We start from the raw sequence: 27,331 nt of genomic DNA on the forward strand, positions 1-27,331 counted from the left end.
CTTTTTTTTTTAGCAAGTACTTGAGTTTAATCACTTTCTTTTCTCATTCACAGCAAATTATCACACAAGATTTTGCTAGAAATCAAGTTTCCTCACAGACTCCCCAGCAGCCTCCCACTTCTACATTCCAGAATTCACCATCTGCTTTGGTGTCTACACCTGTGAGGACTAAAACATCAAATCGTTACAGCCCGGAATCCCAGTCTCAGTCTGTCCACCATCAAAGACCAGGTTCAAGAGTCTCTCCTGAAAATCTGGTGGACAAATCCAGGGGAAGGTATGGTCTTTACGTAAAACCATATGTAAACTTCCTAACAGTAAGACAATTTGAATATCTACAAGATGGGGGCTTTTTCTCACCTATAGTCTATTTGCCTTTACTCCCTAGAAAAGTAAATGAGTTGTTTTTTGTTTTTTATTTTCTGGTATGGTCTTGGGATGTCCATTGTCTGGGCATTTAGTACCATATCTTTTTAATTTTTTTAACTTATTTTTTCTGTTTTTAAACTTTGCCAGAGGACATGTGAGCTCACCAGAGAAAGAGAGGGAAAGTGAGAAAGCACTCCCAACACAGGGGGTAGTCATGCTGCAATCCCTTCATTTTCTTCCTCTTTTTGGGATTTTGGGCACACATGTACATCACCCAGTGTATTTTTCAAGCTACTAGATCCAAGAGTTGAACTGCACAGTTGGCCATATGATCTACCTGGGAACCACCATGCCACTGGCTGGCCCTATATCTTCTTCTTATATATTCAAACATTGTTATATTCTGTTTGTTAACTTACAAAAAGACAGCTTTGAAGAATGTGTTCTTTGGCAGTTTAGGGACACTTAATTAGTCCCTTAGAATCACATTTCTCTCATTGTTTCCTCCCTCAGTGGTTGCTATTGGGTCATCAGCAATAGATGTTTAGGAAAGTGACATTAAATAAAAGTGAGGCCAATAGAGGCATCATGGAAGGGAACATTTCACATGACAGGGTTATTTGATAAAGAGCTTGTTTTCTTTTCTTATGTTCTGTGTGGTTGGGTTTTTTTTTTAATGAATGAATGTAAGATATTTAATTTAAAGTGGTAGACTAAAAATCAGCTCATGACTACAGTTGTATAGAACAAAGGGAGTTAATTCATAACAATGCTAAAAAATAAGACAATATCAACAGATCCTGGTACAACCCTGGAATGCACACAGAGGGTGGATTAGCCGGGGTGGATAGTTCAGAGAATGAAAAGAGAAATGTGAAGTGATTCTCTAGTTTGTCTGCCAACCCATCAGAGTTAGCAAAGAACAGAAAAGTAAGGATGTATGTAAGAAGCTGGATGATCATCTTTTTGAAACAGTGTTTTATTGTGGAAGTTTTCAAACATACAAAAACAGAGAGAAACATATACTGGACCTCCACATGCCTGTCAGCAGCCTTGGTACTCACCATCATCAGTCGAGCCAGATTTGATTCATTTTTATTCTCGCTGACCCCTCCCCAAACTAGATCTTTTTGAATGAGATCTCAGACATAATCATTTTGAGAAGCTGGATGATCTTAAGGATCACGTGAAAGCATGTTTACTTTCTTTTCAACTATTAATAAAAATAAAATAAATGTGGTTATCAACTAGAAATGGAAAGCTATATAACAGAGTCACGGTGGTCTCCGACACAAAATACTAGTAGCAGATTTTGAGCAGTTGATACCATTTATGAATAAAAAGAGAATTCATCTGTCATTTTCACTTGTAATTTCTATGACATTTCACCTGTGCAGCTCAATGTAGCATGTTATATTTCTTTCATTGGTCTTAGCAAGATTACCTTGTTTAATAGTTTTAAATGTTCGCACTGTTTACAGACATAAAACACCTTTGATAGGTTGTTAATCAATAAGCAAAACACGAGATAGTTTTTCTGCAGTTCTAGAACAGGATATTAATGCTATAATAAATATCCTGATAAACTTCATCAGTTTTGCAGCTAACATATTGGGAGGTGGGGATGGACAGGGAAGAGAAGTAGAAGTAAGGGTATGTGTGCTCATTTTAATTTCCTAATTTATCTCTCTCTCTCTATATATATATATATGTGTGTGTGTGTGTGTGTGTGTGTGTGTGTGATATATATACATATATATATATATGTATATATATAGTCAAATTAGTCCAAGAAAAGTTAAAATAGAAAAAACAGATTTAAAGTAAAATGGACAACAACAATGAAAAGTCAAGTTATCTTTCATGGATGGGAAGTGATAGCTTTCAAGTTTGATAAATAAGTAAATAAAGTTATAAGATGACTTAGCATTTCAGAGGTACACACCAAAAGAACGTTGAAAAATGGTCAGAATATCTACCTCTATGAATTGGATGGGGTTGACTAGGAAATGTTTTACATACATAATTATGATTAACATTTGTTGTTCTCACAATACCCTTCCCAACATGGTTTCCAAAGGAAAACCTTAAGTTGCAGAGAACCTCTGAGTCCTAAAATAGTGTAATGAGGCCTTGACAGAACTCCTGAGCGGGCTCCAGTGGAATGCCCAAAGCCTTGATCCTTAACTTAATGGGGAATGATGACTCCAGATGAGCAGGTAGCCCCTGTAAGGTTCACCTAGACTAACTGGCCAAGGGTAGGGTAAAGCTGACCTTGACATGCACACGGAGCCTCACAGTGGAGCTGCTGCTGCTGCTCCAATGACATGGCCTGTCATGACTCCCAAGTTCCCGGGCATGCTTGGTTAAAGTGGCACTAACAGGCTGAGTTTTGGTATCTCCCTATGCAATGAATGCCCTAGACTTTTCTGGTAGAAGTTCAACTTTTGCTCCTTTTCCTGAATGAAGTCATGAGTTAACCAGTGTCTGCTTAGGGTAAGCCTTAGGTTAGTCTTTAAAGCATAGTCTGATGTTCACCTGTTAAAATTAGCAGGCCTGGAAAGTCTCCTGAGAGGAGTCATGTCTCGTCAGAGCCCTACGAGCCCATCTCCCCGCCCCAGGTTCCAGTCGTGCATGAGAAACAGGACAGCATGCTGCTCTTGGCTCAGCGGGGAGCAGAGCCTGCCGAGCAGAGGTGAGGAGTGAGTACACTTTCCAGCGGCTGTATATTTCCTGTTCCTGGTGGGGGTGATGGCTGGGCAGTGCCTTCACTTTTCCTTAAGTCAGTGCCTTTTTTCTCTTTTTGGCGTATATGTATGTTGGGATAGGATTTTTAGAGACTCATTTAACATGTTTTCCTGGTGATCTAATTTGGGTTTTACTGAAAAAGTTGTGATATTTAAATAGGTTACAGAAAATGTTTTTGAAATGAAATTCTCTAGATTATTCTTAAAAGCCTATCTGTCAGAGGAGGGTCACCTATTGATCTAACCAACATTTGAATGTTTACTACTGTATACCAAGCATTGTGGATTGTATTCAGAAGGAACAGAGGCATCCTTAATAGAGTAGTCACAGCACAATCCACCTGTCTCAGCTGGTCCTCGTCATAGGCATGCAAAGACCACAGACGTGTATGCCTGTACCCTGCGTGCTCAAGAGGTCCCCGGATACAAATCCAGGACTGTATCTATCTGGGTCCAGTTGTGCTATTACTGTGCTTTGCACATTTTAGCTTACCTGTTTCTAATCCTGACCCCGACCCTATTGACTAGTAGATTTTAATTCACATTTGAATTAAATGCCTTTGATTTGGCCCCTTTCCAGTCATTCTCCATATTGACTCCAGAGTGATTTGTCTAAAACTCATGCACATGCAAGCACTCAGCATGGCGTTTGAGCTCCCTGGTAGCCAGGTTTATGCTGGCCACCCAACTTCCATTTCCTGCCAGTTCACCCTTATGCTGTTCATGTGATTCCCTAAATTCCTTTCTATTGATACTCATGCTGTCTTCAGGTGTGGCCAACCCTCCCGGTGCTCTGAAGAACCCTCCCGGTACTCTGAAGTCATGACATGCCCATGGTCATACTGAAAATAAAGGGGGAGAAGTGCAGTCTTAAACCAAGGCCTGTCCAGTGTTCAACTGCTAGTGCCTTTTCTACAATGTGTTATTACTTAACTGTGTATAGTCAGAGGCAAACAAATAGATGTTGGTACCTTCCAATTAAATGAGGAAGAAAATCCATTTTTTACAGAGGGAATGATGGTAAATCATACATCTACATGTTTTTCCTGAGTTGAGAACGGGGACTGTGTCTTGTTTGTAGTGAGTATTCTTGTGTTTGAAAGATGAGTGAATCTGTAGACTAGGTTATCAGCAGCCTTCTTTCTCTGTGTTCTGTTATCCACTCTGGCTCTTACCAGATCCTTGGTGCCCTTGAACTGTTAGGGGAAACTTGTTTTTAAAAATGTGTCAATATAGGAAGCTGCCAGTAAAATGGGGAACTGTTTACATTAAACTCATCTGTTAGGTAACTTGAAATGACTGTAAAAAGATTTATCACTTTAGCTATTCTATTGAACTACTGATTGCTTAGGTATGGCCTCTTGCTATTTTATAGGCAATTGTGCTGTTCTAATTCTAGTGCACTCCAGAATATGTAGTAACCATAAATATCTATCAGCATTTGTGCTGTTCAGCAGAGAATATCAAGATAAGCTGTTTCTGAGCTTCTCTTAATCTTTATTTGCTTCTTACTCACCCTGTAAGAATCTCTGCTCTAGATTGTATCATTTCATCTTTCAGAGCTACAGTATTTGACTGTGTCCTCAAATGATGCACTAACTGGCTTGCAGGCACATAGTATTTCTTGGAGTTGTAACCATAAACACTGGGTGGGGAGGTGATAAGTCTTCCAGGTACTTGATGACTCATCATTGATAGAACAGCCCCAGGGTGAGGAGTATGGGATTATAACAGATATAACTGTATTCCTACCAGGAATGATTCCCGCTCACCAGGGAGTATAAGCTACTTGCCTTCATTCTTCACCAAGCTTGAAAATACATCACCCATGGTTAAATCAAAGAAGCAGGAGATTTTTCGTAAGTTGAACTCCTCTGGTGGAGGTGACTCTGATATGGGTAAGTGGGATTTCTTTCATGAACCCCAAATAAAATGTGTATTAATAATGATCCTCCAATGTTTCCTCTCCTGTAATCCTTGAGTTTGAAGGCTTTTATAGGGCATCTGTCCAACACATCTGACCCTAAAGTTCCTTCTCAGATGTGTGGCAGTTCATGAAGAATTGCTAATTAAGAGCAGGAACTTGTTGGGAACCAGCAGTTAGCGTAATGGCTATGTCGCTGGACTCCCACGTAGTCAACCGCGGTTCGTGTCCCGGACCCGGTGGCTTAAAACTCACGCCGGGCGCGTGTGCGTGCGTGCCCAAGATCCCGAGAGGAGAATGGAGGAGAAGGGATTGCAGTGTGACCATCCCCCCTGGGGGGTGATTTCTCGCTTTCTGTCTCTATGTCTCTCTCTGTCTGTCTGGCGAGCGCACGCGCCCTACAGTGAAAATCTCTCCAAAAAAAAAAACAGAGCAGGAACTTGTTGGGGCCGGCAGATGGCGTGGTGGGTGAGGGGCGTTAGATTCCCACATGGCTGACTGTGGTTCAGGTCTTAGACCTGGTGGCTTGCTTTCTCACTTTCCCTTTCTCTCTCTCTCACACTGTCCCTCTCCGCTCAAATTAAAAATAAATAACGTTTAAAAAATAATTATAAAAAAAAGAACAGGAACTTGCTCCTCTATGGAGCTACCTGTCTATTTTCTCTTTGTACAAAATGTTATGTCTAGGATAGTTTTTCTGGTGTGGATTAACTCTTCCTAGTGTTTTCTTTTTAAACCCACTCATCTTAGTTAATGCATTTGGGCCACCTCCACACATTTCTTCAGACATTTAAAGGCATGTCCTTTATCAGTCTTGTGTCTATAAATAGCCCATTTCATCAGCTGTTCATCACATGTTCTCCGAGTTCCCCTGTCATCTCAAGTGCTCCCTACCAAAACCTTTTATTTAGCTTAGCCTTCTAGTAGGTTCTGAGTAATGCAAAACAGCAGTATGATATGATCTATCTTAAGTTCATCACTGAGGTAGCCTAAGATTGATTGTCTTAGCTTTGTCGTTGTCAATCTGAGCAACAGTGCACTGAGTGAGGGTGCACTTGGCACCAAAACAGATGTCCAGGCCTTTTGATGGTTACTCATCACGCACACTCCGATTCCCTTTCACAATTGCTAGCTCCACATGCTGGGACAAGGCAGTCTACGCTTGCTTTATTCCAGCTGCGTTTCTTTTTCTAATTTTGCTGGAGGGTAGAAAGATGCTCTCATGGGGGCGGTGAGGGAGAGAAAGTGAGAAAGCATTCCCCCTCATGTGGTACGGTCACACCATAGTCACTTCTCCTCAATCTCTGCCTTCTGTCAGGACTTGGGGCACACATGCACATATGTACCCCGTGTGTTCTCTATGGAGCTACCTGTCTATTTTCTCTTTGTACAAAATGTTATGTCTAGGATAGTTTTTCTGGTGTGGATTAACTCTTCCTAGTGTTTTCTTTTTAAACCCACTCATCTTAGTTAATGCATTTGGGCCACCTCCACACATTTCTTCAGACATTTAAAGGCATGTCCTTTATCAGTCTTGTGTCTATAAATAGCCCATTTCATCAGCTGTTCATCACATGTTCTCCGAGTTCCCCTGTCATCTCAAGTGCTCCCTACCAAAACCTTTTATTTAGCTTAGCCTTCTAGTAGGTTCTGAGTAATGCAAAACAGCAGTATGATATGATCTATCTTAAGTTCATCACTGAGGTAGCCTAAGATTGATTGTCTTAGCTTTGTCGTTGTCAATCTGAGCAACAGTGCACTGAGTGAGGGTGCACTTGGCACCAAAACAGATGTCCAGGCCTTTTGATGGTTACTCATCACGCACACTCCGATTCCCTTTCACAATTGCTAGCTCCACATGCTGGGACAAGGCAGTCTACGCTTGCTTTATTCCAGCTGCGTTTCTTTTTCTAATTTTGCTGGAGGGTAGAAAGATGCTCTCATGGGGGCGGTGAGGGAGAGAAAGTGAGAAAGCATTCCCCCTCATGTGGTACGGTCACACCATAGTCACTTCTCCTCAATCTCTGCCTTCTGTCAGGACTTGGGGCACACATGCACATATGTACCCCGTGTGTTTTTCAAGCCACCAAGTCCAGGACTCAACCCGCACAGTAGGCCACGTGGGATCTAGCTACTTGAACTACCACACCATGGACTGGCCTCTAACTGCATTTTCTACCCTGTCAGTATCCTTCTGGATCTCAAGTCATTCATGTAGCATTCATATGCAACTCTGATACAAACGGACCATCTAACAACATGGTAGCATCAATAATAATGGTAGCAAAAAGATACCTAGCACTTAATAGGCACTCTTCTAAGCATGTCCTCACAACCCTACATACTGCACATCATCCTTACCTCCATTTTGTAGATACAGAAACTGAGACTCAGAGTTTTAATAGCTGGCACAGGTTACATAATTAATAAGTAACTCCAGGCCTCTCAACTCGAATGCATGTTTCTAATGATGCTCCTTACATTCTGTGCTCATAGCATCAAGACCCAGATTTTGGGTAACCACCCCACAGATAAAGCTCTATGGCAGAACCTTCCCTTCCAGTAGCTCACACGAATCAGAAGCCTCCTCATGCTGTTATTTGGCCCCTTTCCTGCGTTGTACCTTCTGCCTTAGCCATCTTTTCTTCAATCTGCTTTATTTCCATGGTCTACCATCTACCAAACTCTCTTGACTCTGTCAAGAGAAAGGTCACTGTGGGCCGTGCAGTGCCTGGTGGATATGTCTGGATTGTGCCACTCTGTGCTTCATAAATGTTGCATGACAAGGAGAAAAAGGAATGAACCCAAAGCCACTTATTATCTGTAAACTCTAACTAGATCATTCCTTATTAAGTGTCAACAAATCATCTAAGAGATAAATATTTTAGAATGTTGACCAGAATTGCTATTAGGCTGACAGATATCCTTTATTTTTTTATATTACCATCTTACAATTCTCTGTCTCCAGTAAACTGTCTCATCTACTGTTTATAGCTTCGCAAACACCACCAACAAAAATATGGTCCTGCCATGTCAGATTCTCTCAGAACCCAGAGAGTGGTCTGTGAGTGTGTAGAGACATACAGACCTGGGCGACCTGGGCAACCAGTCGTTGAGAGTCATCTCACCTGGATATGGTTCGACTCATCTCTTAGTGCTTGTCGGGGCTTTTAGTGAGAAGGAAACTCTCAGCAGGGGGATGCCACATGAGTTGCAGAGGCCTGCTTTCTGGTTTCTTCTTTTACCTCGTCGTTTTCATTGTCCTTAGGGAGTAGCGCTCTCACTCAAGGATGCAACAGTCACTGAGCAGAGTATTCCTGTTGGCTATTTTTAGTATGACGAATGGTCTCTACTCTGAAAATGTATGATAAAATTAAGTACCTAACTTGAACCAGACATAAAGTGTGTTAATATCTTAATGCAAGTACTAACAGAACTGTTTTAGAGACCTTTTTTTTTTTTTTTATTGGATGAACTTACTGATTGTGGGAAGAGATTTATATTAAAGAACTAGGTGCCTGGGACCTCGGGACACCTGCTAGTCAGCCTTCCCTGGAAAGTGGACCTGAGAACGCAAAGTCAGCAGCAGCCAAGACAGCCTCACTGCACTGTGTGTGTCTTGCCTCAGTGTTCCCAACCAGGGACACCAGTGACTTTCTCTTACCACTTTAAAGTCTAATTTCATCTCTTCACAGCTTTTGACACTGAACCTCTCCCCTGGCTTTCAGACTCTCTAGTCTGTTTTTTCTCTGCTTTGGCCACTTCTGTGTCTTTAGAGGCTTAGTCTGTCTGCGCCATGAGTTTGGTTTTCCTCAGGGCTCTCTTCTCAGCCCTTTTTGTCTCTTGCCCTAAAATCTGAGTCATTCCATCCCCCCCGCCCCCAAGGGTTTCAACTGTCACTTTGGTGCTGAAAATGCCCAGGTAAGAATCTGGAATCCAGCCAGCTTTTTCCATCCAGCTCTCCTTAATGCAGCATGAGTCTTCTTGGATTGCATTTGTTCTCAAGTATCTCACCTGCTTCTTGACTATCTCAGATTGAGTTTATGTTCCACTCCCCCAACACACTCGTGCACCCTTCCCTAACAGTGACCTTTACTCCACTGCTCATTTCTCAGCCAGCCCTCCCTCAGTTCTCTCGTCTAGTCTGCCTCAGTGGCTCCCGTGGACCTCCCTTCCCATTTCGGAGCAGTTACCACCTTCTTTGCAGCAGTTTACCCACCTGCTTTAAACCAAGAGTCCTCAAACTTGAACGTGCATCGCAGCCACCTCAAGTACTTATATATGTGAATTATTGTGCCTCAGTGATGTAGAAAATTTGCATTTTAGAGCTACCCAGGTGATTGTGACTTGTATGGCCTCAGAAAACCCACTGTTCCCTCAGTGAAGGAAGGTGCACTGCAGGTGTAGAACCTGCACATGTGCCGGACTAGCACCTTGTCTTGTCTGATCGTCTCCGTAAGAATGTAATTTTATTATGATTCAGGTATATAACTGCTCAGTAAACGTCTGTCAGATGAACAAATGAGTGCTGTTCCACATGCTTCGTGACAGCTACAAGACTGTGTTATTTTGGTTTGAGTTTATTTACCATGTTTCCTGGCCCATTAGTAAGACAGACATCTGTAGTTCTTCCTAGGGATTTTCCTCCTCCTTGCCCTCCTCTTGTCAGCTGGAAGCTTCCCTGATTAGGAAGGTGAGTTTCTGGGCATCTGTACTCCTCCCTCTTCACAGACAGCTCTCAGCCCTAGGTAAAGCCCATCCCTGTGCAGTCTCACCTGAAACACCATGTTCTTCTCTGGGACATCAGCCAGCCAGCCACTCTCTTATTTCCCGTAGCATTCTGTTTACAAGTCTCAGCATCAAGGTGCAAGAGGTGATGGAAACACCATTTATGTCCCCAAATTCCTGCACTGGCCAGTGCAGTGCTGTGTGGGTGGTTCCCAGATCTTCTGCTGTTTCATTCAAACTGCATATTACAGACTGCAGTCAGCAGAGTAAGAAGTCAGCAGGCAGTCTTTAGTCTCCCAAGAGGTAGCCTGAAAACAGAAGCAATTTCCAGTCAGCCACGGTGGGATACACAGTCATTTTCATATCCTTCAGCCAGGTAGATCTTTGACCTGAATCTGATCTCAGGTTATCACAAACCTGTTGGTCATTGCAGGAGTCACTTAGGGTTTCATCTTCACTGGGAAGCCTGGATTCCTGTTCTCACAATAGCTTTTTCCTATCTGTTTTTCTCCAGCCATGCAAAGTTCCTCTCCTTTCTCTGAGCTATATTACTCTTTTGATTTTCTTACCCCACTTGATTTTTACTTCCCAACTTCCTTAAAAAAAATTATTTCATATAGCTTCATGTAATGAGTGAAAAATGAAGTTCAAAATGGCAGAAAATAAAAAGATTAATTTTATTGTAGGCTTTTTTTGGACTCTATTACAGTGTATCACATCTCAGTTAACTTGACTATTTGTTTAACTACAGCAGCTGCTCAGCCCGGAACTGAGATCTTTAATCTGCCAGCAGTTACTACATCAGGTAAGATTCAAAATACATTATTTGCCAATATGAAATCAGTATGGTCACAGTTATCCCAACAGATATGTATCGAATACCTACTGCTTACCACGGAACTGCTCTAGTATGCAAAAACAAAACATAATTTAGTCAGTGAAGAGATGGCATAGAAAGGAACTAAGAGTTAACAAAAACTATTGAAAAGATAAACAAACACAGAGAATAGAAACTCAATGTAGAAACTAGCAAAGTGAAAGCAGAAAACTAGAGTAACTGTAACAAGTGTGGGTGATGGATTCACTCAGGAAGCACATTTCCCAGAGTTGTCACTTGTGGACTGAGTGGCCTTTGTGTGGGCTTCTGGGGGTTTTAGGTGAGAGGCCAGCTATTGGTTGTACTCTGGTAGAAGTGCTGTGTGTAACTGGTCCTTTCTCTCTTTCCCAATCTGCCTCTCAGAAACAAGTGGAAATGCTTCTGGTTGTCTCTTCCAGGCTCCGTTAGTGCTAGAGGCCACTCTTTTGCTGATCCTGCCAGTAACCTGGGTCTAGAGGACATAATCAGGAAGGCTCTCATGGGAAGCTTTGATGACAAAGTTGAGGATCACGGCGTTGTCATGCCCCAGCCTGTGGGAGTGGGGCCTGGTGCTGCCAGCACCTCTGTCGTGACTAGCACTGAGACACGGAGAGAGGAAGGGGACCCATCACCTCATTCAGGTAAAGTTCTCTTTCTTCTGCTGCCTTTCCCAAGGAAAAGCCAGTTTATTCCCCAAATTCTGATGCATCCACCAGGTTTCATTTGTATGAGGGTTGTATGTTTCTTTTTAATTTTTAATGTCTGACTTGCCCAGACATTATAGTAACCTGAGCAGATGGAAGAATGTCACCCTCCCAGCTTATCAGTTTTTGTTTGCATCTAGTCTTTATCTGTACACATACACTGTAATTATAATACAAGTAGTTTTATACTGTTTTTGAATGAAAATGACTTACTATTGAAAAAGAAAAGATAGCCTCAGTACAAGCAAACTCTAGGTTATAAAGAGTAGGAATAAAAAGGAGAGGGGACAAAAAGCAATCCTAAAGAGTGCTACTGCTCTCCAGAGGTGTCTCTATAGACACACATAAAAAAGAAAGATACTAGAATGAGATCGTTTCACACATTCTGATAAAAACCAAGCACATAAAAAACATGATTCTAAGCTTTTAATATTTATATATAATCTTTTCCGTAATCTTTTGAGAACTAATACCTTTTGTGCTTAAAGATTACCTGGAAGGGAACCAGCAGTTAGCGTAATGGCTATGTCGCTGGATTCCCACGTAGTCGACCGCGGTTCGTGTCCCGGACCCGGTGGCTTAAAACTCATGCCGGGCACGTGTGCGTGCGTGCCCAAGATCCCTGAGAGGAGAATGGAGGAGAAGGGATTGCGGCGTGACCATCCCCCCTGGGGGGTGATTTCTCGCTTTCTGTCTCTATGTCTCTCTCTGTCTGTCTGGCGAGCGCACGCGCCCTACAGTGAAAATCTCTCTCTCAAAAAAAAAAAGATTACCTGGAAGTTGGCAATCTTTCAGTTTTAGTTTAGGTTTAACTGCCTCTGTTATTTTCAAGCAGATCTCACTGTAATTAAAAAGATTAAAGAAATTGTTTCTGGGACTAGCAGATGGCATAATGGTTATGTTGCTGGTCTCCCGCGTAGTGAACCACAGTTTGAGTCCTTGGCCCGGCAACTTAAACTCACACTGGGCATGTACGCCCAAAATCCTGAGAGGAGACTGGAAAAGGGACTATAGTGTGGCCCTCCCTGCTGGAGGATGATTTCTTACTTTCTGTCTCTGTCTCTCCACCAAGTGCACAGGCCCTATAGCAAAAAATCTCTTTAATAAAAAATAGTTTCCACCTCATAGATTAACTTTTAATAGAGGTTTCTATCCTTCCTGGAAAATGAGCATTATCTCCTCCCTTTCTGCTCTTACCTCCCAATTGATTCTAAGTGTATATAGTCACTTTTAAAAAATGTTTTAAAATTTATTCATTATTTCTTCCGAGAGAGACAGAGTGAGTGAATCACACCCCACACTTAACCACCTGGGCTCACAGACACATGTGCATGCCCACACAGGATGCTCAGGGAGATCCCAAGACAGGCCCAGGACCTCTCCCATGGGGTCTGATTGTGTTCCTGCCAAATGCCACCTCGAGGCCCTCTTGTTGTTTAATATTGGTGACTTTTAAGGGCAGGGTGTAATTACTCTGCTGGGCTGAGGAGTTTTCCTGGTGACCTGGGCTCTGATCTCTCCTGAGATCTTTTTAATGCTTTGTTAGTAGAGCCCAGTCAGGGGTTACTTCTGTGAGCTTCCTCTGAGTCCACCAGCTAGAGAGAGCCTGGAAAAATAGCACAGGCCACCAAGATGCTAAGCCTCTGTGGAGTCTGTTATGGGATGGGACTTCAGTCCTACAGCTGTCCCATTGACACAGTGCTTTGAATGGTGTACTGTCTCCTCTGTTGGCCTCCCTCTGCATTGGGAGGGGGTGGGGGAAAGGTTAGTCAGGATTTAAGACTTTGGTCAACTTTATTTTTTTAGCAAATTCTGTACTCTAAGGCCAGTAAAGAAGCTTTGATATTTGAGAAATTTCCATTTGATTGTTACCATTTTTTAAATTTACTGCATGAGGATGTACCTTTTTTTGTTTGGGTTGGCACAAGTGAAATTCTGGCTTTACTTTTTTTTTTTTTTTTTTAAAGTTTTTCCCCTTTATGACAGAGTATGTGTATGCACTAGAGAGAGAAAGAAAGAAGCACCCTCCACAGGGTCTAGTCATGCAGTGCTCTCCTCCCTCCAGTCCTGGAGTTCATCGGATGTTGGGCACACACATGCATGCCTGGCGTGTTTCAGGCTGACTAGATTGAGGATTCAAATCGTAGTCGCCATGTGGGGTCCAGCTTTTCTTGAGCAGCACATTAACACTGTTCCACAAAACCAGCCCCTTTCTTTTAAAATGTTTTTCATTTGTTTGTTTTTATTGGCAGAGGGCATATGCTTTTGCCTGGGGGAGAGACAGCACCCTGTTTGACACTTGGTCATGCCATAGTCCCTTCTTTGCCACAGCCCCCACCCTGTACCTGGAGTGTTTTTAAGCTGTTGGGGCCAGGATTCAAACCATGATCGGTCATGTGGGAACTGCCTCCATTAATCACTGTGCTATTGGGGCCAGACCCTCAATTTCATTAGTTACCAGGACTGTATTCTTTATGCTACCAGTCTGCCTTTTTCCACTTAGCATTATTTAATCATCAGTGTTTTGGTAGTTTCTTAAGTTAAGAACTTACATTCTATGTATTAATAATTTACCTTGAATTTCACTTTTAGGAGGAGTTTGCAAACCAAAGCTTATCAGCAAATCAAACAGCAGGAAATCTAAGTCTCCCATCCCTGGGCAAGGCTACTTAGGAACTGAAAGGCCCTCTTCAGTCTCCTCTGTACACTCGGAAGGGGATTACCACAGGCAGACACCAGGGTGGGCCTGGGAGGACAGGCCCTCTTCCACAGGTGAGGAGACTGCTTAACTGTGAGAAAAACAGACTTAAAGCTGTTTGTGTCAGTACTTAGGTTATTACTTCTTTGAAAACCAGAAACTTTTGCAGTTTGGGAAAACTATATTCCTATGTGTATCACCAGTAGGTTCTGCTTTCTAGACTAGAAACTGTACATAATCTCAAAATTTTTAAGAATTCACAGCCTGATTACCATAAACAAAGAGTTATGAAAAAAAAAGTCATCCATTCTCCTTACTTGTGTATATTGCAAAGCAAAGGAGTCTGTGACCTTCCTTCTTTCATAAAGCACGCCTGAAGGTAAAGTGCCATTCCTGAGTTGCCTTCACCTTCACCCTTTCATCTACACATTCTTCAGAGAGGGTTCTTGGGGAATACTAAGAAGTCAGTCAGAAACGGGGGAAAATAGTTTGTGGAGTTATCACCTGTAAGTTCACTATTTCTACACAAACTGATTTATAAAAAAAAGAACATTCATTAATATTTTCCATTTTTTGCCTATTCGTAAACTTTTAGATGTAATTTAAGGCCTTTGCTTTGTAAAACTCTCATGCTGCATCCTAAGTGGTTGTCAGTGTCAGTTTAAAACACATAGCGTAGGTTAATGCGGCTGCTTCTCAACTCTTAGGGAGAGGAATTACTAGGCCAAACAGGAGATGAATTACTTGACAAAAAGATATGTTTTAGGTTTAGAGCGTAGAGGCGATCTGGGGACAATAAATCTAGGAATTTACAGAAGGTGACTCTGGTCTTGTTAACATGTGCCAGTGAGATTTCAGAAAACAACACATACTCTTATGTCCACTGGTCTACTGAAGGCCCTGGGTCTTCTGAGAACTGTACTCCTGCACTTCTCTTAAAGAGTGTTGAGTTCTTAGTGTAAACAGACTGCATTTCATTACAGTGTAATACTCAAAAGTTCCATTTGGATTCTCCATGGAGACACCTGATAGTGTACGGACTAAACTAAAAATCTAGCCTTGGGCTTCCTCTTCTGAGCTCAGCTACCTTTTCCCTCGTGCTTGTTCATGTTCATCCTTTGCAGAGCTGCACTGATCACAGCCTATTATTGGCTAGAATCTAAGTGATGAAACTCAATCATTTTGCTTTCATAATGTAACATGACAAATGATCTGGATGAAGAAACAAATACGCTCATGAAATGAAAACCCAATTTTTCTTTTGTCAGGCTCAACTCAGTTTCCTTACAACCCTCTGACTATGCGAATGCTCAGCAGCACACCACCGACCCCGATGGCATGTGCACCCTCTGCCGTAAACCAAGCAGCTCCTCACCAACAGAACAGGATCTGGGAGCGAGAGCCTGCCCCACTGCTCTCGGCACAGTATGAGACACTATCGGATAGCGATGACTGAACTCGCAGAGGAGGGCCTGGAATGGGGGTGTGGTGGGTCTCCTGTTTTGGGTGGTTCTGTTTTAATTACAGGTCAAAGCCTGCCCTCCTGTGACTTGTGCCCGGAGACTTTTCAGGAGAGCCAGGGCTGTGGCTACAGATGACAAAGAAATGATGACATTCATCTGGAGAGTCACATGGGAAAACCCAGATAATCGCCTCTAATCCAGGCAGTTCCATGGACTACAACCGTGGAGGGCTGAAATGTAGAGTTTTTAAAAAGTGGACAATTCTGTTCTTACATCTGTTTGTAAAGAAAACCATAATGTCTTTAAATCACTCTTCTGTAAATAGATTTACTTTTTTTTGCAGTGTATCCCCTTGCTGTAGTATCTGGTGTACTTATATAAGTTCAAATCAGCGCATCAACTTTGGGGATAATTTTTAAAAATCTTTTTGTCTATCTTTTTAACCCTAGCCTTCTAAACAACCTCATACAGCCCAGTTTCATGACGTTGGCTGTCACGGGCATTGTACTTTTATCTGATTTTTTTTCCTCTTAAGTTTAGCTTCCCAGTGATGTTTAAAATCTTGTGAAAATGTTTAGATTTTTAACACAGACCCTAGCATAAAAATCTGTACATTAGGGTCAAAAGGTAGGAGCCACAAAATTCTGCCGTATTGTAAATTTCCAGTGCAGGCTTTAATTTTTTTTTTCATTAGTAGCACTGAAAAAAAATATTACTGCATGGGTATGTTTAGTTCAGTTTTTAAAGTTTGAAAGACTTATTTGAGGCATACCTCACTGTTATGCACACTGGCAACTTAACCACGCCCTAAGTATTCCTTTCTCCTGCATTTGATGCAGCCCAACAAGCTTTTGTTTTGAAATAAATCTGACTACCCTGTCCATAGCTACAGTAGATCATTTTGTGGTTTAAGGCTCTTGGTGTCTCAGGCTTCAAGGAAAAACTTCAGTACTTCTCCCTATATGATGGTGAGTTAAATGCTAGCAGGCTGTGTAGTATCTCAGTCTCAGAGACTTGCCACATGTGGGCATCCTCAGTGAACTCTGGGTGCACACAGACCTGCCTCCCGTCCCCCTTGTGCCAGCGCTTTTTCTCACTCTGCTTCCTTAGAGCAAGAGTACTGTTGAATGTTTTCATTCATGGATTCTCAAGAGGCAATTAATTTAGAGTCTGAATTTTAAACTAATTATGGTACTAGAATTCTTCATTAAGCTTGCTGGATTTTTAGATTTTTCTCTACACAATTTAATTACAACATTTTAATCATCTTTCCATAGTATACAGATACTAATGCTTTGGGGAGAATGCCACTGAAAGCCAGAAAGGGGAGAGACAGAGGTCTCTCAAAATGATATTAATGAGCACTTTAAAGACTTTTCAGTAAACCTCAACTTTTCAAGGGAAGTATTAAGCCTCTCAAGGAAGCAGTTCCGTGACTGACCACTGACTGCAAACTTTGTCTACCCTGTAGTGCTGTGTCTAACCTGCTCTCCACATGAAGTGACACAGCCTGGTACTTTGCCCAAAAAGTGACAAAGACAGGCTATAGGCCCACATTTGTCTTGAAGTCAAAGCATTCACTCCTGTTACTGTCCCACTGTTGAATACTTGAGATCCTCAAAGTAAACCTTAGATCAGGCACAAGGGTCCACATTCCTACTACTAACGTAGTTGGTTATCTTAATAGTGAAGATAAAGAGAGATATTTAACTTTAACATGAATGAAGAACAAATATTGAGAAACATTTTACTTAATGGTTTTCTGCTGTAAGTTTTTTTCAGGTACTGGTAATATTCTAGAGTTTGTTAATAATTTTTATTGCCAACTGATCCAAAAAGAGTGTGGTATTTTTCTATGACCCTGAGGGTCTTAAACCATTTCAAGTAGCTCTCTCCACTTGAGGACCCCAAGGTTAACCTTTCACTTCATCCTCGTCATAGTGCACATGTGTATTTACTTCACCTGCCCTCAGCTGGAGAAGAGATTCCAGAATGGGAGGTAAAATCCAGAATCACTTCTCAGTTCAAAACAACAGGACAGAATTCTCACGTGGCTTACCTAGGGAGCAAACCATCACAGAGGGCTAGAGACTCCCTCCCTGGGATTTTCATGTCAAGCACAGCACCAAGTGGCTGCTGACCTGCTGCAGTGAGCTACAGACCCAGGCATGATACTGTGCAGGCCGAGAGTTCAAGTGCTCTGAAGCTAGCTCCTTACTTATGATTTTTTTAGTCCCTAAAAGTAGTTTAGGATCTTCGTGATGCTCATACAAGTACTGTGACAGCCAATTCTCCAGTGCATGTTTATAATTGGAAATTTCTAAAGTTTTAATTTTGGTATGCTAAGTGATTCTATCTTTAAAATACCATGTCCTGAAAATCCAGTGACATGGTACAATTCAAAAACTTAAACTATACCATTTTTTAACAATTCACTTTTTAATTCAGACCCATCAGTAAAGGGGATCAGTCTTGCTTTCGCTTCACTCCCTTGTTTAACAACAGTACAAATGAACTTTAATGAGAACACCCACATGAGGAGTCTATCTTTCTGAAAACTAGTTTTTCCAACAGCGGGACCATGAGCTGAATCATTGTGGAGAATTAAAAATTCTTAAATAAAACGTGGAGTGAAAAACCAATCTTTCAATAACCCCTCCAATTGTGAAAAGGTAAACACATTCTCAATGTGAAAGGTGAGTGGCTGACATTTTTTAAAAAATCCCAATAAATTAAGACTGGGTTGGATTGAAAATCAATCTGATTTATCTGAGTTAGACTTAAAGCAATCAGCTGTGTGTTAAATAAATACGAAATGAGTTTACATAGAAAACGGGAAGAAATTTACATCTCTAACATACGAAATTCTAATTTGGTGTAATCCCTGAGGATTTGGACCCCAGGGTGTCCAGTATTTTATTAACTCAGTAAATTATTTTTCAATAAGAAACTCAAAGATTACTGGAATACATACAATATCTTTGTATAACATCTATAATTTATTATGAAAAGCCTCTTCCAGTATGTACACATGAGCCAAAAATAGCAGTGTATGGGTTCCACCACCCCCACGGGCATAGTGTCAGTGTTCCTTCTTGGCACCTAGAAAAACTGTTCTTTCCCCTAGGCAAAACAGCTACATGTAAGACTATGAGGTAAACACGTCTACCTGTGTCCTGTGTCCACATACTTTGAGGCAGTGTGATAAAATTCCAACATAACAATCTTCTCATTTAAAATTATCTGACCAAATACCACCTCCCATAGCTAGGAAGTTCTCGTTTTTTCCCTCACTTGATAAAGATATAAACTAGGCCTAGGATCTGGATCCATGGTTTCCACAATACCAGCAGCATGAACTGGAATTACTAGCAGTTTTTCAATACCACACTTGGGGGACTGGTCCTGAGACAAGATCTAGGGTGCAGCCCAGGCATATATGCCTTTTGAGAGTACCTACCTCAGATGACCCATGTGAGACTGAAGCTGCAAAGGGAGTCACGTGCTCAGACAGCACTGACAAGGTCAGGCCATCCCTCCCCTGCCCCCCACTGCTGAAAAGTTACATTTACCCCCTCCCTTGGATTTATAATCTCACGGGTGGTCCACTTCTTTTCAAATGCCTAATTCCCATTCTGAACTACATGCTGGGTGCTGCTGGTAAACAAATACACCATTTTTTCTCCATTATGCATTAAATCCCACACTGCTTCATGAAGTAGATCATAAAAACAACTCACCATCATCTCTTTTTTCCACGAGACAGGTAGCTCTGCTCTGCTCTGCCAGACAGTGATAAAGTAAGAGAAGAAAGAGCAGCAGATCAGTGGACCAAAATCTTACTGTAGAGAGGCCAGGCTGGACTGCCAAATCCAGGCCCCAGAAAAAAGCTGGCTCGTCACTACCTGTAATACACCAAGACCAACACGGACAGCACCTGGCCACGCATTCTGAAAGCATCACTTGACATCAGTCCTCAGAGGTCATAATCACTTGGGGATGAAAGTATTTTTCCTTACAGAACAAAAGTGGCAGTATATCCAGCTTGTCCTTCACCAAGGCTAAATTGAAGAAACCTGAATACCAAGATCAAGGATTTAATCAGACATTGATTTGGGTGTCAAAGAGACTGGAACAATAGCTACTCCTCTGGGTTACTAAAAATTACTCTCCTTAAAACAAAAATGGATTTAGAGCTTGATATTGTTAGGTCAAAGGTCTACTTTTTTTCGACAGCTCAGCAACTCTTCCCTGATGTGCTGTATAGAAACCTCATCTCCTCTCAGCTCTGCTTGCTTCAGTGCTTCCTGGTAGATCTCCTTGGCTTGTGTGTATCGTTCTAAAATAACCCAGAGAGAGGGAAAAGAAGAAAACGGATGTTTGCAAAGTGATTTTGAAGAGAAAGCACTAGATGAGGATACAGGTCTATTTACCATGTACTTGTTAGGACAGGCTCATTTCACTCCCATTTGACCAGCTGGCCTAGGGAGGCTGGAACCTGACCCAATGTGGAATCCCTGCCCGCCACCACCACCCCTCACCCCAGTGCATCCGGGCCCTCACTCGATTAGCCAGGATTTCACCGAAAGTGATGGATGTAATAGGAGACCTGTCACCCCAGGTTTCTGAAAATTACAGTAAGGCCCCAATCAGCATGGCAGAGTGTGCTGACCCTCAGAACTCTGCCAAACCTACACTCTCTACCTTGCCAGTGTCACCAGCTCTTCGTGAGAAACTAACTGTGGGCACAATTAACAGACTGAGGTGCTAGAGAAATTCAGCATTCTAACTGCACCCTGCTTGAGCTTTGTGTGGTTGGACATGCTACTGCAGGACTACAGGAGGTGGGTGAACTGAGCTCAGTGGCACAACCTGACATGCATCTCTTTTCTGCCCTTACATGACCAGCATTTCATTGAGTCTCCTCACTGCCCCTTGCCCTCACTAAACACGTTTCATAGATGTCTAGACCCAGTGCCATCCCCCCACCGAAACAGGGCCACCCAGCCTTCCACGGCCACCTACCCCTGTGCATCAGAACTGCAGCGAGGTTGCTGAGCACCATATGCAGCTCAGGATGGTTGATCTGTCGGGCCAGATCTGATGCCCTCTGCATGTAAACGTGGGCCTCCTCATAGCGGCCCTGTGCATCCAGGGTCGTGGCCAGGTCACTCATCAGCACAATGGTCTGTCCAAGAGGGAAAAGATCAGACACCTTTTACTTTACAGACATCCACACAGAAAGTTAATTTGATGTTTGTGAACTTTCCTCACATTCCACAAAAGGTAAATTGTGGGCACTTGGATATTCATGTTGGACAGTAGACGTCAGCTTGACCCTCTGGAAAATGAGTAAGTCTGGAAATCAGGGAGTAGTCCAACTGACTGTCAAATCAGAAGCTCCAAATGAAAAATGACAAGCAGCAGCTACAATACGATTCTAATGAAGGTTCAGAAAGTTTGAGAAGTCAACCTCCTTGGAGTTGACACTCTGGAGCCTTACTATATCGTGTTACTCCTGCTGGTAACCCAAAGGCCCATCAAGGAAGCAGCGTATCATCTATTTTAAGGAAACCTCATCAAGAGCTTACAATGTTTTGGTACTCAAGAAGCAGGCTTCCCCACCGAGATCATGATTAAACACCGACATCTGTGCTTACATTCTCATCACACCTTGCTGTTCTTCCATAAAAATCTTAAATCCCTTTCCTGGAAATAATTCATAATTCACCTTCTGAAACATTCCTCCCCTCCTACCTACCCAGCCTTGAATACATTCAACCTAGTTAAAATTACTGTGTTTTACGTTGGAGGTAACAAGCATTCACATCAAAATATTCCAGTTCTTGCCTCTGGGATTTACTTTGATAGAAGAGAGACAGACTGTTTTAATTCAGTGTGTTTATAGTGTTTTCACACAAAGCTTTGTGTGTTTAATTGCATAATATGTCAGTGGTTTAAAAGCTTTTTAAAAATGTAGTCCCATGGCAAAGAAGGCACAGATACACACATAGAAACATGGTCTGTGAAAAGTGTTTCCTGAGGGCTCCACAGGCCCCACCTGAAAGTGCTGTGCTCTGAAGCCATGGGAGCTCAAGATGTCTGGAGACCAACAGAAAGGCTGGTCTGCTGTGCAGACCATGGCTCATGTGACAGGTTCTGGGCAGACCTGTAACTGATCAACAGTCTCAAACCATTTTCAAAATGAGTAGTTGGGGAGGAGGGAGGGCTGGCGGTAAGGAAATAGATGGACTGGTGTGCAAGGAGGACACACCTGGATCATCTGATTCTGTTTCCAGTGAGCATGGCACCTCACTCACCAGTTCTGAAGCCTTTCTTTACAGCCCCTCTTCTGTGTTTTCTTCCCCTACCTGTGGGTGTCTTTCTCCTTGTATTTCTTCAGAAATCTGCAGAGCTTTCTCATACATCCTTTGTGCCTGTGATGGCTGCTTGGAGAACAGAAGGTAGCGAGCACAGGAGTCCAGGCACATGCCCAGCAGGAGGTGGGTATTGGCTTTCTCTTCCACTAAGAAGGAAAGAAGAGCACTGCAGGAATGTAACAGACACTGGGAAACCAGGCTGAGAGCACTATCATTGCCTAATGTTTGTTTGTTTGTTTCTTTTTTATGCCAAAGGATGTGTGTGGCTAAGACAGAAAGAGCATGCATATGCATATACACCCCCAATGGGTCCCAGCCATGCCAGAATCTTTCTCCCTCCAATTCTTTATCTCATCAGGATCCTGAGCATGCACACAAGCCTGGCACCTTATTCAGGTGAAGGGGCCAGGACTTCAACCTTGGCCATGTGAGATCTGGCTGCTTCTGCATAGCACCCACCTAACCACTGTGCTATGGAGCCAGCCCCCTAATAATTTTTGTCCCTAGGACCCCACATTTTAACAATATGGAACTCGTTGAATGCTTCATGTCACTTAGTATACTTTTATTTTTTAAAACAATTATTTCATTTTATTTAAATTAAATATATTTAGAGAGAGTAAGAAAGCGAGCTCTCAGGTCCAGGACTTCAACCATGGTCAGACATATGAGAAGAAGCAGGCTTCCCCACCGAGATCATGATTAAACACCGACATCTGTGCTTACATTCTCATCACACCTTGCTGTTCTTCCATAAAAATCTTAAATCCCTTTCCTGGAAATAATTCATAATTCACCTTCTGAAACATTCCTCCCCTCCTACCTACCCAGCCTTGAATACATTCAACCTAGTTAAAATTACTGTGTTTTACGTTGGAGGTAACAAGCATTCACATCAAAATATTCCAGTTCTTGCCTCTGGGATTTACTTTGATAGAAGAGAGACAGACTGTTTTAATTCAGTGTGTTTATAGTGTTTTCACACAAAGCTTTGTGTGTTTAATTGCATAATATGTCAGTGGTTTAAAAGCTTTTTAAAAATGTAGTCCCATGGCAAAGAAGGCACAGATACACACATAGAAACATGGTCTGTGAAAAGTGTTTCCTGAGGGCTCCACAGGCCCCACCTGAAAGTGCTGTGCTCTGAAGCCATGGGAGCTCAAGATGTCTGGAGACCAACAGAAAGGCTGGTCTGCTGTGCAGACCATGGCTCATGTGACAGGTTCTGGGCAGACCTGTAACTGATCAACAGTCTCAAACCATTTTCAAAATGAGTAGTTGGGGAGGAGGGAGGGCTGGCGGTAAGGAAATAGATGGACTGGTGTGCAAGGAGGACACACCTGGATCATCTGATTCTGTTTCCAGTGAGCATGGCACCTCACTCACCAGTTCTGAAGCCTTTCTTTACAGCCCCTCTTCTGTGTTTTCTTCCCCTACCTGTGGGTGTCTTTCTCCTTGTATTTCTTCAGAAATCTGCAGAGCTTTCTCATACATCCTTTGTGCCTGTGATGGCTGCTTGGAGAACAGAAGGTAGCGAGCACAGGAGTCCAGGCACATGCCCAGCAGGAGGTGGGTATTGGCTTTCTCTTCCACTAAGAAGGAAAGAAGAGCACTGCAGGAATGTAACAGACACTGGGAAACCAGGCTGAGAGCACTATCATTGCCTAATGTTTGTTTGTTTGTTTCTTTTTTATGCCAAAGGATGTGTGTGGCTAAGACAGAAAGAGCATGCATATGCATATACACCCCCAATGGGTCCCAGCCATGCCAGAATCTTTCTCCCTCCAATTCTTTATCTCATCAGGATCCTGAGCATGCACACAAGCCTGGCACCTTATTCAGGTGAAGGGGCCAGGACTTCAACCTTGGCCATGTGAGATCTGGCTGCTTCTGCATAGCACCCACCTAACCACTGTGCTATGGAGCCAGCCCCCTAATAATTTTTGTCCCTAGGACCCCACATTTTAACAATATGGAACTCGTTGAATGCTTCATGTCACTTAGTATACTTTTATTTTTTAAAACAATTATTTCATTTTATTTAAATTAAATATATTTAGAGAGAGTAAGAAAGCGAGCTCTCAGGTCCAGGACTTCAACCATGGTCAGACATATGAGTCCAGTGCCTTAACCTCCACACCACCTGCCATCCCCAGTATATTCTTATTAACCTTACACTGTAAGGAGACATTTTGAGTAGGTTAAGAATCCACATGTCAATTAAAATGTGTAGCAGTATTTTTTCTAAAATAAACAGTTCATAAACCCAAAAAAAGAATGAGTTAACAAGTCTAGAGCCAATGAAAAATCTTTAAGATATTAAAAAAAAAAAGCAATAGAGACCAGCAGTTAGCGTAATGGCTATGCCACTGGACTCCCATGTAGTTGACCGGGGTTTGAGTCCTGGACCAGGTGGTTTAAACTCACGTAGGACACGTGTGCGTGCGTGCCCGAGAGGAGAAAGGAGGAGAGGGGACTGCAGCGTGGCCATCCCCCGGGGGTGGGGTTGGGGGAGTGATTTCTAGCTTTCTGTCTCTCTCTCTCTCTCTCTTTGGCAAGCGCACACGCCCTATGGCAAAAACCTCTCCAAAAAAAAAAATAAATAAATATATAAATAAAAGCAATAAAGAAAGTTCATCTAGAATCCTGAAATGTAAAGTCACAAGGCAGATTTAAAGAAGAGTTAGTCCACTTTTTTTTTTTTTAAGAGGTTTTCGCTATAGGGCGCGTGCGCTCGCCAGACAGACAGAGAGACATAGAGACAGAAAGCGAGAAATCACCCCCCAGGGGGGATGGTCACGCCGCAATCCCTTCTCCTCCATTCTCCTCTCGGGATCTTGGGCACACACGCACACGCGCCTGGCGTGAGTTCTAAGCCACCAGGTCTAGGATGCGAACTGCGGTCGACTACGTGGGAGTCCAGCGACATAGCCATTACACTAACTGCTGGTTCTCAATTACTACAGCTTTTATTACTTTACTAAAAAGTGGAGTAATGGGAACCAGCGCGTGTGCGTGCGTGCCCAAGATCCCGAGAGGAGAACCCAGAAACCCTTCGCTACCTTGCAGTTGCACCTCCCTCAGCCATGGCAGCTAGGCCCATTAAACTGAACCTCTGCTAGTCAGCAAGTCCGCATTTCCAGAGTCACAGGTGGTTTTGGTGGAGTGAGTAAAGCAGAATCTAACCCAAGGCTTTTAGTTCCAGTAATACAACCAATGATCTGAAGTCCTTCTGCTTCAGATAGCCAAATGTCAGATGACATCAGTCTAATAAACATCTTACATGCAGAGCTGAGCTCCCAAGAGAAGGATATCCCAAGGGCTAAAAATGAGGAGTAAACCAAAACCCAGAGCAGAAAGTACATGGGCCAATACAGCAAAAGCCCAGTTTCTGCTGATTTTGAGGGGTGGCCTCAGCGTCTGTGTAAATCAGGAATTAAGGCATTTGACTTGTGCAAAACTAGAATTGATGTTCCTGCAAACATCGTATTCCCTATAAAGTCAGTCCTCCATATCTGGGGGTTCCACATCCATGGCTAGTTGATTGAGCCAGTTCACTGACTCCAACCACAGCTGCTTCAAAGTGTTGCTGTGTACTGTAGTTCCTTCCCCTTGCCATTATTCCCTAACGGATACAGTGTAACGACTATGGAACATTTACACAGCATTAGGTGTTACAAGTACATGGTTAGAGCAGCCATATCCCACATAAGACTGTGCAGTTCAAGTGTTAAGCCCGGCAGCTTGTGTGCATACGTGCATGCCCATTTCCTATCTTCTTATCTCCCTCTAATGAAGGGCACCTGTGCCCTGGCCAAAAAAAGAATAAATAAATTTAAGGATCTTTCAAAACGTTCATAAAAAATTAAAAGGTCCAGCCCCTTGGTGCAGTGGTTAAGCCCTATGCGATAGGAAGCCGGAACATGGTCAACCAATTGCTTCAAATCCCAGCTCTGGAGGCTTGAAAAACATGTCGGGTATATGTCTCCAAAAACCCAACAGAAAGGAGAAATGGAGGAAAAAGGACTGCATACTCCATTAGGGGGTGCTTTTTATCTCTGGTGAGCACATGCATCCTCTACTGACTAAAAACACACAAAATGAATTAAAGTATGAGTTTATTTTGGTGCAAAAAATTTTTGAAATCCATATGTAGTTTTTTCATAACATGTATCTTCCATGAGCTCTTTAAATACCACTTGTGTGTAGACTTACCATTCTGGATTAAACACATACACTTATCTCGACTCCTTCCCAAAACACCACTAATACAACAGGGATAAAAAAGATACAAAGCTCCAGGATAATAAAAGTAGAGCCAAATCAAAGGAGAGAGATCAAAATGCAGAAGACCAAAAAAAAAAAAAAAAAGAGAAAAAAAAGACTTAAGTGACTGAACACATAAAAGGAAGATGAAGAGTAAATGTCTATGGCCAGTCATGCCAAGGAGAAACAAGGAAAGTTTAGGACTTGAAGAGTACAAGTATTGTGGTTACGTGAAGAATCTGCCATACATGAAGGAACTTCACGAAGTTCAATGAGGGGGCTGGCTCTGGAGCCTTGTGGTTAAGGGAACCAGATCCCACATGGCCAGCTGATTTGGATCGCAGCCCTAGCAGCTTAAACATCACACTGGGCACCTGTGCATGTGCATGCCCCAAATCTGACAAGATGGATAAATGAAGCAGAAAGGGCTCAGAGTAACTATGCCCCATGGTGGAGGTGCTTTCCCCTCTCCCTGCCTCTTTCTCTCTGACAAGTGCACGTGCCCTCTGGCAATTAAAAAAAGTTTGTAGAAATCTGGTCTTGACCTCACATGGCTGACCAGGGTTTGAATCTCAGCCCCTGTAGCTTCAAAAATACCAGGTGCCCAGGATCCTGATAGGATAGAGAACTGGAGGAAATAGGAATACAGTGTGATCAAGCCCCATTGAGGGTAGAGGTGCTTTCACTCTCTTAAGAAGTCCATGGAGGGACCGCAGATGGTGCAGTGGTTAAGGTGCTGGACTCGCACATAGTCAACCCCGGTGTGAATTCCGGATCTAGCAGCTTGAAACTCACGCCAGGCGTGTATGCATACATGCCCAAAACTGAAAGAGGAGACTAAAGGAGAAGGGATTATGGCAAGGCCATCCCTCCTGGGGGGTGATTTCTCACCTTTTGCCTCTCCATGAACACATGCATCCTATAGCAAAAATCTGTCTCAAAAGAAAAAGAAAAAAAGAAAGAAAAGAAAAAGAGAGAAAAAAAAGGTCCATGGAAAAATAGAGTTTATTTTGGTGCAAAAAATGTAAAGATCCAGGGACAGTTTTTCATAATATACATTTTTCTGTTAGCTTTTTGAAGACTCTTACGTGGGGGTCTAATATGAAAATACTACACCATTTTACGTGAGAGACCTGAGCATGTTTGGATTTTGGTATCCATGGGTTGCTGGAATGAATCCACAAATACCAAGGGAC

General features: G+C 42.6%; 2 protein-coding genes across 2 annotated transcripts in view; one reads left to right on the forward strand and one right to left on the reverse strand.

The window, feature by feature from the left end:
- Positions 1-15,901, forward strand: part of NCOR1 (nuclear receptor corepressor 1) — a 184,559-nt gene extending 168,658 nt beyond the window's left edge. The window contains 7 exon segments of the mRNA XM_014589600.2: positions 54-277; positions 2,921-3,064; positions 4,872-5,014; positions 10,520-10,573; positions 11,044-11,265; positions 13,921-14,100; positions 15,295-15,901. Of these exon segments, the coding sequence (XP_014445086.1) occupies positions 54-277; positions 2,921-3,064; positions 4,872-5,014; positions 10,520-10,573; positions 11,044-11,265; positions 13,921-14,100; positions 15,295-15,482 (1,155 nt within the window). The 3' untranslated portion in view covers positions 15,483-15,901.
- Positions 7,949-27,331, reverse strand: part of TTC19 (tetratricopeptide repeat domain 19) — a 46,051-nt gene continuing 26,668 nt past the window's right edge. The window contains exons 8-11 of the mRNA XM_006172347.3: positions 23,307-23,461; positions 20,515-20,677; positions 19,230-19,828; positions 7,949-10,076 (exon numbers count right to left, since the gene is read on the reverse strand). Coding sequence (XP_006172409.2) covers positions 19,701-19,828; positions 20,515-20,677; positions 23,307-23,461 — 446 coding nt within the window. The 3' untranslated portion in view covers positions 7,949-10,076; positions 19,230-19,700. The remainder of the gene's footprint in view (positions 10,077-19,229; positions 19,829-20,514; positions 20,678-23,306; positions 23,462-27,331) is intronic.

This window comes from Tupaia chinensis, unplaced genomic scaffold, assembly GCF_000334495.1.
Source record: "Tupaia chinensis unplaced genomic scaffold, TupChi_1.0 Scaffold000365_1, whole genome shotgun sequence".
NCBI lineage: Eukaryota > Metazoa > Chordata > Mammalia > Scandentia > Tupaiidae > Tupaia > Tupaia belangeri.